The sequence below is a fragment of the Beauveria bassiana genome (assembly GCF_000280675.1).
Source record: "Beauveria bassiana ARSEF 2860 unplaced genomic scaffold BBA_S00026, whole genome shotgun sequence".
Taxonomy (NCBI): domain Eukaryota; kingdom Fungi; phylum Ascomycota; class Sordariomycetes; order Hypocreales; family Cordycipitaceae; genus Beauveria; species Beauveria bassiana.
This window is the reverse complement of record NW_007930861.1, coordinates 29,890-40,437: the sequence shown is the minus strand read 5'-3', so window position 1 is coordinate 40,437 and position 10,548 is coordinate 29,890. Positions and strand designations below refer to the sequence as shown.

General features: G+C 52.8%; 6 protein-coding genes across 6 annotated transcripts in view; 3 read left to right on the top strand and 3 right to left on the bottom strand.

Moving 5' to 3' along the window:
- Window positions 1-817: 817 nt before the first annotated feature.
- On the bottom strand, window positions 818-1,930 carry BBA_07571 (nuclear pore protein; the record flags this gene model as incomplete). Its single annotated transcript, XM_008602668.1, has 2 exons — window positions 818-1,266; window positions 1,360-1,930. The coding sequence occupies 2 exons, from the start codon at window positions 1,928-1,930 to the stop codon at window positions 818-820; spliced, it is 1,020 nt and encodes a 339-aa protein (XP_008600890.1).
- A 1,019-nt stretch (window positions 1,931-2,949) lies between these two features.
- BBA_07570 (nuclear pore protein) lies at window positions 2,950-3,492 on the bottom strand (the record flags this gene model as incomplete). The annotated part of the gene is made up of 1 exon (XM_008602667.1): window positions 2,950-3,492. One exon carries the CDS (start codon window positions 3,490-3,492, stop codon window positions 2,950-2,952), a length of 543 nt encoding a protein of 180 aa, XP_008600889.1.
- A 462-nt stretch (window positions 3,493-3,954) lies between these two features.
- BBA_07569 (nuclear pore protein) lies at window positions 3,955-4,717 on the top strand (the record flags this gene model as incomplete). The annotated part of the gene is made up of 2 exons (XM_008602666.1): window positions 3,955-4,491; window positions 4,559-4,717. 2 exons carry the CDS (start codon window positions 3,955-3,957, stop codon window positions 4,715-4,717), a joined length of 696 nt encoding a protein of 231 aa, XP_008600888.1.
- Window positions 4,718-5,475: 758 nt separating this feature from the next.
- BBA_07568 (acyl-CoA thioesterase II) lies at window positions 5,476-6,621 on the top strand (the record flags this gene model as incomplete). The annotated part of the gene is made up of 1 exon (XM_008602665.1): window positions 5,476-6,621. The coding sequence occupies one exon, from the start codon at window positions 5,476-5,478 to the stop codon at window positions 6,619-6,621; it is 1,146 nt and encodes a 381-aa protein (XP_008600887.1).
- Window positions 6,622-6,975: 354 nt separating this feature from the next.
- On the bottom strand, window positions 6,976-8,439 carry BBA_07567 (nonspecific lipid-transfer protein; the record flags this gene model as incomplete). Its single annotated transcript, XM_008602664.1, has 2 exons — window positions 6,976-7,858; window positions 7,958-8,439. 2 exons carry the CDS (start codon window positions 8,437-8,439, stop codon window positions 6,976-6,978), a joined length of 1,365 nt encoding a protein of 454 aa, XP_008600886.1.
- A 1,922-nt stretch (window positions 8,440-10,361) lies between these two features.
- Window positions 10,362-10,548, top strand: part of BBA_07566 (histidinol phosphate phosphatase HisJ family protein) — a gene marked incomplete at both ends in the record, with an annotated part of 1,279 nt that continues 1,092 nt past the window's right edge. The window contains one exon of the mRNA XM_008602663.1: window positions 10,362-10,520. Within this exon, the coding sequence (XP_008600885.1) occupies window positions 10,362-10,520 (159 nt within the window). The remainder of the gene's footprint in view (window positions 10,521-10,548) is intronic.

The window sequence follows — 10,548 nt, the reverse complement described above, 5'->3', positions numbered from 1 at the left end:
AAATCTTAGCCTGTTCCACCAACGTTCCGTGACTAATTTTTTGGGGGGATCTTATTTGTTTCAGCCTGTGACTGCAATTATCACTCCGGCGGCTGCATCATTAGCAAAGCTCCCGCGGAGGGATGGAAATGCAAGTGCGTCTACAAGGGGGGCTGGACCTGTAGAGGCACCGAGATCCAGTGTGACAGGACGGAAGATTGTCCCGCCAATTGTCTCAGCAAAGAGTGTTGCCTTCGCGGCGGTGGGGATTGTGGAGGCTATTAGGCTTCATCATAAGATGACAGGTATTGTCAAGATCAAGTCGCTCATTCATTCAAACATAAGCTGACTTCTGTTAAGAGCAGGCAAGCATCAGTGACCTAGGTGGCAATAGGAAATCGTAATACTTTTTGCAGAGGTAGCAGTATCCCAACAGAGTATTTATTTTTTTCAATAGTCAAGCTCATTTCGATAGCAAATTAAGAGTCTCTCGTTGAGGCTGGGCTATGTGTGTCATGGAAATGTTGTAACCTCGTTGATGCATTTCAGTAATCTACCTTAAACAACATCCGCATGACATTTCAAGTGACTCGCTTTATGCTTTATGAATAATGTTCTGGCCATTCTCTCTTCTCAATGGTAAAATCGTGTGTATTCCGCATATGTCGTTTCGCGCTGATAGTCAAAACCGCTTGCTAACATAGATCATAGCATTTCTGATATTACTAGAGTCTCTAGCTACTCTAGCACATGTCCTCATCTACCTAAAGAAGATGGAACTACTTGTAGGTCTCTAGTATATATTGACTCTGTTGGTTGTAGCAGGCCATCTGTCCCGTCACTTTGTCGACCCCTGACCCTGACGCAGCCTCTTTGCTTGCTTCTCCAAATGACGGACATGAAACTCTGTCAACGGGCTAGGTATGCCCCGCATGATCTGATCAACCCGGTCCATTAGCATCCGACGTGGGTTGCAAAACCTATGATCCGTCTCTGGCGCGTCCGCCGTCGCTCCAATGTCGTGAATGACCAGGTTGGTCAAGATGCGGTAGAGGTCGCTCAAGCTGAGCTTGACTTGAGCAGCCTCGGGAAGAGGCCACAAACCAGCCCTCGCAAGACAAAAAGTCATTGATCCTAGTGACATGAGCTCGCACTGGTGGTGTCCCACGTGGGTTGCGTAACGACACCATCTCGGACGTTGATCTCCGACTGTGAGTTTCTTGGCTACATCACCGACAATGTGTAGCAACTTGCTTATAGTTTGGGCTCGAATAGACTCAATTTCGTCTACAAAGCCAAATGTTAGCGCTCAAAAAAAAAAGGGGGGGGGGATTATCAAAGGAAGCTTTTGTCCCCCCAAGGGTATTGCGCCTGTCTTACCGAGGACATGGGGAACTTGCACTTGATCCCCCGCCGCCTCTTCGCACTGCTCCGGCTGTTCCATCAGCATCCGGTGCGCAATCGCGCCAAACTCCTCCTTTCTCCCAAACTCCCATGCGATCCAGAGCATCTTGTACTGAATCTCGTTGGCGTCTTGTGAAATCTCCGCCAGCGATGCCATCCAGGCCCCGATCCACGGTAAAAGCAGCGGCGTCGCGTCGTAGTAGTTTGTCAGCACGGACAGGTCGTACAGACTATCCACGGATAGAATGAGAGGCACCAGGACAAAGTTGGCATGCGCAATGTTGAGAAAGACTTGCATCGGGGCGGGCTTGTCTTCGGGCAGCGCGACGGTCCAGCCGGTCGCGTCAGTCTTGTTGCCCATGGCCTCGATGTAGGGCCCGTACAGCATGCGGTCAAAGACGGGGGATGCTCGGGCTAGTGTGCGAGAGCAGACGAGAAATTCGGCAGGCTGCCAGAAATTGTCTTTGGTTTCGCAATCGCGTCCAACTTGGAGCGTAACATCGCCGCGGCGGTCTACTGCAATGAAGCCACTTTCCGTTCTCGCCATTTGGTTGTCACTTGTATACAGTCAAAATGACGATCCATATTCATCGTGTAGTACAAAGACTATGCACTACTTAAGCTTATGTACTACAGAAAACTAGAAAGCCAATACACTTCGCTGTACCACTCTCGGGTGGTTCCTGGCGAGGTCCACTTTCGTGTCTATTTTTAGCCTTGCTTCTTGGCTGACGCCACCACAACCCCTGAAAGATGGTAAAGGCGGGCATTGGCGGGCATGTGGCTTATGAATCAGAGACATTTCCTTTTTTCGTAGATTGCTACGTCATAATCACCGCCTTGGCCCAGCAAGGCTAATGCTCCTCCAGTCCTGATGATGGAAACTCGATTGGGCTAAAGAGGATGGTGAAAGGCGCCACGTGTATTAGTGCTGTTACCGCTCCTCTTATAATAGTAAATGTACTCTATTATTGTGTTCCTGCGAGGCCCCCACAGCTTGCTTTTGGCAACTTTGTTGGCCAACACAAATGTCTATATCTTGGTGGCTACTCGGGAGGAATTGGTATCAAGAGGTACAAGACGACACAAGTTACTTTGATAAATCTAATTGCCCTGTTTTGAACACGATTAATTTCGAAAGACGCCCTGGAATGCCGTCCATAATGTTCTTCATGGCGCTTTTGAGGTGTTGGCTCGGATTGCAAACTTGGTGATCAGCACCATTCTCTGTCTCTTTCCCAATGTCGTGCACGACAACACTATCCAACTTTTCGTAAAGCTTCAAAACGCTACATGATGCATCTTTTGCGTCTGGCAACGGCCAGAGCTTCACGCGAGAGAGACCTGACATGATGGACCCGAGAATCATGGATTCGCACCGGTGGTGGCCAAACCACGTCGCATGGTGGCACCAACGCGGGCCTTCATCCACAATCAAGAGATGCCGAATCATGTCCCGAAACACATTGCAAAGCAAATCAATAGTCTGCCGTCTGATTGCTATAATGTGTTCTGCCCAAGCCGTCAGCTTGGGTTTGCCTGCTTTAAACCATTCATTCTATATGGCTACTCACCGACGGTGTCGGGCGGTATTTGCAAATCCGCCAAATCCGTCGTCGTCCCAAGATCCGGGGCACACTCTGCGAACCGCGCCGCTGTGCTGAAGAAGCCTGCGCGACACCCCAGCGCCCAGTAAATGCTCATGGCCTTGGGCAGCTTGTCGTCCTCGCCCTCGAGCTCAACAGCCACGGCCTGCGTCCACTTGCCCGTCCACGGCCTTAACGCAGCCGTCGCGCCATACTTTTGCGCAACCACTGTCAAGTCGTACAAGGCATCAATGGGTAGACAGGCCGGCACGTGGTCGAACCGGGAGTGCACGGCGAACAGCAAGAGCGCCAAGGACGCCGGCTTGTCGTGGGCAAGGTCGATGATGACGGCGTCTTTTCCCTGTTGGGCGCGGGTACCGTGTAATATCTCGTCAAAGACGGGCGAAGCGCGCGATAGAGCGCGGGAGCAGGCGATGAAAATCGCAGGCGGATTGCTGTAAGCGGAACCAACACAGAGTTGGGCATCGCCGTCCTCGTCGAATATTATCCTGTCGGCAAACATTTCGAAGCCATGAGAGTTTCCACAACTCTGTGCAGCACGCACAACAAGCTTGTTGATAGACCATGTATTTACGTACTTTTATTTACAAGTCTTGACAGTAAAATAGCTGGTGTCATGGCATAACGGCCCCCAGCGCCTATTTTTATCCAAAGGGTGGCTGTGTTGTCCCACAGAGGGTCTGGGGGCCATTTCTCCCTAGTCTGCCCCAGAATCATAGCCACAGCCGTATTTGGGCAAAATTCAAATGCTCAAGACAGAAACGGATACGAAAAAGAACGGGCAGTGATTTTTTTCAATCTGAGACTTGCCAACTTGAAGCTTTGCTGCCAAGGTTGTTGGCGTTGTTATCGCTTCGCCGACGGGCCCGAAATGGAGCTCTCTGGTCGCTAGGAGAAAATAGACTTATATTTTAAAAAAAATGTCCGCAGTCGGGCGCAGTTGTGGCAATCAAACGAATTCACCATGTCCATATGTGAGAGTACCGTTATTTTCGACAATCATGGCGACATTGAGGTTCAGGTGAGCGGCGACACGAGTCGCTACGTTGTTTGTTCCCGCGCCTTGGCTCGAATGTCACCAGTTCTACGGTCCCAGACGCGTCAAGATTCCGTTCCAGATACCCAAGACCGATGCAATCGTCGCCGTGTTATACTTGAGCTCAATGGCAACGATGACGACTCCTTGACGATCTTGTTCAACATTGCCCACGCGCATTTCCTCGCCGTTCCTCGCACACTCAGCATCAAGCAAATGTACAACCTGTCCATTTTGACGTCCCGCTACCAGTGTACCTCGATACTTGGCCCTTGGGTTGAGTCGTGGATAGCTGGTGTGGAGGGTACCGTGCGCAGGGACGACATGGCCATGGTGCTATGGGTGTTTTGGGAGCTTGGCTTCAGCGACAACTTTCGCACAATGGCGCACAGAGTGACCGTTGAGCTAGACGCGTGTGAGTTTACCAACGGTAATCGTCTTTGGAGCAGCGCAAGAGCAACAAGTGTAATGGGTGAAACATTTCCCTTTTCCCAGCCGTCCGAGTTGCTGTGCGGTCTAACCTTTTCTTCAGCTCGCCTGTGCGACATCCGAACAGCGTCTTTACAGGCTCTCCTTGACACGACAGCCGACATGCTTGCAAAACTTGTTCTCCTGGAGCAGTGTTCGAGGTGGTCTCGTTTTGCGGCGCGAGGCGGCCCCCAGCGCTGCCGACAGGCGATGCGCGCCATGATGGAATCGTCACTCGGTGCGGCTGGCTTGTGGCCGTCGCCAGAGTTATCTAGCATAAAAGAAAGCCTTGGTGAGTTTTATTCGAAATTGGTGGCTATTGTTAGTCATTATCACATGGGCTGCGAATTTGGCCAATTTTGGTGTCAAAGGATTCAAGATGCCATGAACGCGCAACTCGACCAAATTAGCAGCATTACAAAGGAAGACGAGACTTGATTTTTAAAGATAAAAAACGAACAAGTAAAATTTTCAAAGAGACAATATTCACGTTATTCTGCTGTTGTACGCCGATCTTGACCTGGTTGAGATGCTCTCGGAAAATCGAGACTGATCATGGCAGTAATCTTCACCTCATTCTATAAATATTCACATTGAATTCGTCTGGTGCTTCTTAACCGATACATTGGCATCATATTGACTCTTTTTCCCAGCCGAGTTGATGAACCCAAAATTGATACTGCGCATCTTTTTTCCGCGGACGTCAGGAACGGCGCGATGGTGTCCACCACGGACGGACGCCAATTGCCGAGCCTCGGCAGGCTGCGATGAACTAAATTACGACAACTCCAATTGCATACTTGTTTGACTAGCCATTGGCAAAAGACTCGGGAATATCTCTCGATATTTTATCCCGTCTACGCGTCACACGGACCTGGCATCAGCCTATGTAAAGGTCACCCATTACGACCTAGTTGCCCCGATCCACCTCCCTTGTTCCATCCCACATCTCATTCGGCTTCATCGCCGGCACCAAACACAATGGAAGCCGCTGTAGCCTGCCATGCCGCCCCCGACCAAGGCCCCGACGTCTTTGTCAACAAGGCGCCCCTGTACAAGCCGCTCTGGGGCCGGGGCGCTTTCGGCGGCGCCGTCCTGGCGCAAGCCCTGTCCGCCGCGCAAGCCACGGTGCCCGCCGGCTTCGTCGCCGACACGATGCACTGCCACTTCTTCCTCGCCGTCAAGCCCGACGAGCCGCTCTACTCGCACGTCGAGCGGCTGCGCGACGGCAAAAGCATCGCGACGCGGTCGGTGCGCTGCATGCAGCAGCAGCAGTCCCGTGGCGGCAAGTGCGTCTTTTCCGCCATGCTCAACTTTGGCCGCACCGCAGGCCGCGGTCCGCGCATGCTGCAGCACCAGCCGGCGTCGCCCGTGTCCCCGGCGACGGTGGCCTCGATCCGCAGCGGCGGCGCGTCGGTGGCGCTCTCGTCGACGAGCCGGGTCGATGCCGACTGTCCATTTGAGTCGATTCGCGTACGACGGGGGAAACAGGACGACGACAACGACGACGGGCATCAGCGCCCGGAGCTGCAGCGCATTGTGCAAATGACGAGGGCCAAGCTTCCACCATTGACTTCGTCGTCGTCGACAACGACAACAACGACGATGACGCAGCGGACACGAGGGCTGGGAGGAGATGTGGCGCTGCACCAGGCGGCCCTGGCGTACATGACGGACAATTACTTTTTAGGCACTGTGCCGCGCGTGCACAAGGCGCACCGGTTCAGCAATAAAGGCCTCGTGGAGAATGTGGTGCGCAAGCTGGACGAGGGCCAGCAAGAGGTGGCGACGGATCGCTTCAAGATGCTCGCCGAGGAAGAGCTGGCGGACGCAGAGGCCAGTAATCGTACAGGCAAAGGCGGCGCAGAGACGACAAAGGACACGAGCAAGGCGTCGTCGCCGCCCAAGATTGACATGATGGTCAGTCTGGATCATGCCATTTTCTTCCACAACCAGGACGAGGTCAGGGCAGACGACTGGATGGTGATGGAAATGGAAACGCCCTGGGCAGGGCAGGACAGAGGGCTGGTATTGGAGAGGATATGGACGGCGGACGGGGTTCTTGTGGCAACATGCATTCAAGAGGGATTATTTAGACTGTCTCAGGATGCAGAGTCTCATCTGTAGTGGCAGCATGCATTCAAGAGATTTTATTTAGACTGTCTCAAGATGCAGAGCCTCGTCTGTAGTGGACTTAGTCTTGTCGCAGCATGCATTTAAGAGATTTTATTTAGATTGTCCCAAGATCCAAGTGGACTTGGGCTTGTCACAACATGCATCCAAGAGGTTTTACTTGGACTGTCCCAAGATCCAGAGTCTCATCTGTAGTGTACGTGGGCTTGTCGCAACATGCACCAAGGAGGGTGTATTTTGACTGTCCCAAGATCCAGTCTCGTCTGTAGTGGACACGAAGATACGTTTCGTTGGCAAGAACAACTCCAATTCGGGCTCATACATCAACTATACTACATCAAGGCTGGTCTACAAACGTGCCTCAATCTTCTTTTGCGTATCCGACAGCGCAAACTCGCTCCTCGCCGTACGGCTCCTCGCCCTCGCCGCATCCGCCTCTCTAAACCCACGCGCCTCCACGGCCGGATTATACCCCAGCCAGCTGCTCTTTGCAATCTCCTCGCTGCCGACCCGCGCATTCTTGGCCCCATCCGCGCGCTTATACACCGTCACGACAGTCGCGCCGCCCAGCCCCAGGTTATGCTGCAGCGCAACGTCAATGTCCTCGACGAGCCGGTTGTTGGCCCAGCCGCGCAGCTGCCACACGAGCTCGGCGCACTGCGCGAGGCCCGTGGCGCCGAGCGGGTGGCCCTTTGAGATGAGCCCGCCCGAAGGGTTGACGACGACGCGCCCGCCGTACGTGATATCGCCGCGCCGCACAAGTTCGTGCGCGCGGCCGACGTCGCTGAAGCCGAGACTCTCGAGCAAGATGAGCTCGTTGGCCGAGAAGCAGTCGTGCAGCTCGCAGACTTTGACGTCGTCGAGCGACGTCTGCGCCTCGCGCAGGGCGGCCGCGACGGCGCGGCGCGTCATGTCGTAGCCGATGAGCTGGATGGCGCTGCGCGAGTACAGGCGGTCAGAGTCGGTGGTGAACTGCTGCCCGGCCATGAGCACGGCCTGGCCGCGGAGGTGCGGCCGCGCGTCGAGGAAGCGCTGCGAGACGACGACGGCGGCCCCGGCGCCGTCGCTCGTGGGGCTGCACTGCAGCTTGGTCAGGGGCGGGTAGATCATGGTCGAGTCGAGGACTTGTTGCAGCGAGTACTCTTGGCGGAACTGCGCGTACGGGTTGCGCTGGGAATGCTTGTGGCTGATGCGGGCGATTTCGGCAAAGTCTTCCGCCTTGGCTCCGTATCTTTTCAAAAAAGTTTACCATTAGCGATATATATTCCTGCAATTTTGAGGGGGGGGGATGACTAAGGTGTAATCAACAACAACGCACTTTTCCATGTACTCCCTCGCCGCATTTCCAAAATACTGCGCATTCAGCGGTCCCGGCGCCGTGCCGCACATGTCCTCCATCATCTGGCGGCTCAGCTGCGTCGGCTTGGCCCTGTCCGTCCACTTGTCCTTGATGTGGCCCGGCTCCATCTTTTCAAACCCGACGACGAGCACGCAGTCGAGCGCGCCGCTGCGGACCATTGTGCGGGCGAGGTACAGGCCCGCGGAGCCCGTGGCGCAGGCGTTGCCCGTGTTGATGATGGGAATGGAAGTCATGCCAAACTGGTAAAAGACGCGCTGACCGCACGTCGAGTCGCCGTAGTTGAAGCAGGCGATGCCCGTCTGCACGTCGTCGTAGTTGATTTGCGCGTCGAGCATGGCCTTGATGCCCGCCTCGTAGCCCAGCTCCGGGTAGTCGCGCAGGTTGCGCGGCTTGATGAATTCCGTCATGCCGACGCCGAGGACGTAGGCGGGGGTTTTTTCGCGGGCTGCCATTTGTGACGCTTGGAGAGACGTTCTGGATTTGAAAAAAAAAAAAACAAGAAGAAAAAAAAAAAGGGTGTTTGAACGGGGATTGGTGTAAGTGAAAAAAGCTGCCGAGGCGCCCGAGATCTTTCTTATACGAGAATGCGGGGGTGGAGGTTGCCCCCCGGAACTAGCGGCTGCATGGGATGATGGTCCTGCGATCCGGTCGGTGTCTTGCAACGATTTTACTAGGCTACTTGGCCATCACATTTGTTTTTTTTTTTTTTTTTTTCTCTATTCGGCTTATGGAATCAGAAAATATTCTGTTGTTTTTAGGAACAATTAGCAGGGACACGTCCTGTAAAATTAATTCTGAATGGTCTACCAATTTATTGTCAAAAACCGTCGACCAACTTGTTGATCCATTTGCCCATTCTAACAAATGTGCCGTGTCGAATTGAATTGATTGAAAACTAGCCATGGCAATGACCAAGATGACTATACTTGATCGTCTGTCTGGCTATAAACTTGGTAGAGTTACCGTCCGCGGACGCACCTCATCGAGTCCGCGGAAAAGTGTATAACCGGAGCACGACGTTGCTTGCTCGCGGCTCCGCAGACTGGTAACTGCTAATGTAGGTGATAATTTCCCCGGTCTGCCATGTTGTCTTGAACAGAGCACTTCGGAAGTACACTATATCAAGTTCTCAATTAAGAATGGTCATGACTTTTTTTTCTGTCCAAGTGCATTGATTTTTATTCATCATTTCCTAATCACTTACAGAACATACAGTGTAGCGACCTAATCCACATCCCTCAGGAGAGATTCACTGGGGAAAATCAGCACAAGTCGCATCAACGTTATTTCAAGAGAATTATTAAATCCTGGTCGTGACCAGACATCAACAAGCCTCGAATCATCTTTGGCGCGTATTGTCAGACCGCATTCTTCAGTTATGCCCTGATCTTGAGTTTTTTGGTGACAGATGACTCGTGGTGACTAGTGACACAACCTAGTTTTCTTCATATTTCTTCATATTTCTTTATAAAAATACATAACTTTAACTGCCCTGCTTAAACCCCCTAGTTAGCCATAATCTAACCCTGGTTAACGAAGTACCTTTTCTAATAAGGGCACAAAAAAGCGTCTTATATAGATAAAAAGAGCTATTTCTCTACCCTTTTACGAGTCACCTGTACTCCTCACAAATCTGGTAACTTAGGACTCTCAAGGTGTTATACGGCCGCTGTACTGGCCACTGTACGGCTGCTGTATGGCTGCTGTAGCCACTGTACGGCTGCTGTAGCCACTGTACGGCCGCTGTACTGGCCGCTATACGGCTGCTGTAGCCACTGCACGGCTGCTGTAGCTACTACCTATACGGCTGCTGTAGCCACTGTACAGCTTCTGTACAGGGGATAGACGGTACTTTGTGCTGTGGCCCGCCGTGGCCCACCGTGGCCAGCCCTGTGGGTTCTCTTCGATGTATCCCGAGTCACCAGTCACCACTCAGCAAAAAACTCGAGATCAGGGCATTACTCGATTACACAGCCAGCCTCGTTCAAGGGGACACCCCAAAACCACAAGATGCAATTCATCTCGCCTATTCCGACCAGTAGCTATCATCCATCTCCTCATTGGCTCGTATGGAACATTTTTTCAAACTCTTCTGCACCATCCTGGTTCCTCAGTGCGTTCCTACGCGCCCCCACGTCCCGCGAACGGCGCCCGCTCCGGCAACGGGCAGAAAAATTTCCACATTGGTCGATTCACGTCACCGGAATCCACCACGTGAAAATTATCGGCGCCGATTCCGATTCATCATCACATCAAGCTTCACCGCGTCCTTTTCTTGACCCAAAAATACAGATACATCTTTATTCGCAGCATCATTCTAACCGATCCTCCGGGGCTTGAAATCACAGCCAGGGAGCACTTTTGTCCCGCAGCCATGGCGTTTACAATGCACTCCCACTCGGGCCAGTTTTGCAGCCACGCTGTAGACCAGCTCGAGGACATTATCAAGCACGCCATTTCGGTCGGCTTCAAGACGATTGGTCTCACGGAGCACATGCCGCGCTACCATGAGAGCGATCTGTACCCAGAAGAGGTAAAAAGAAGAAAAAGAAATACGAAGC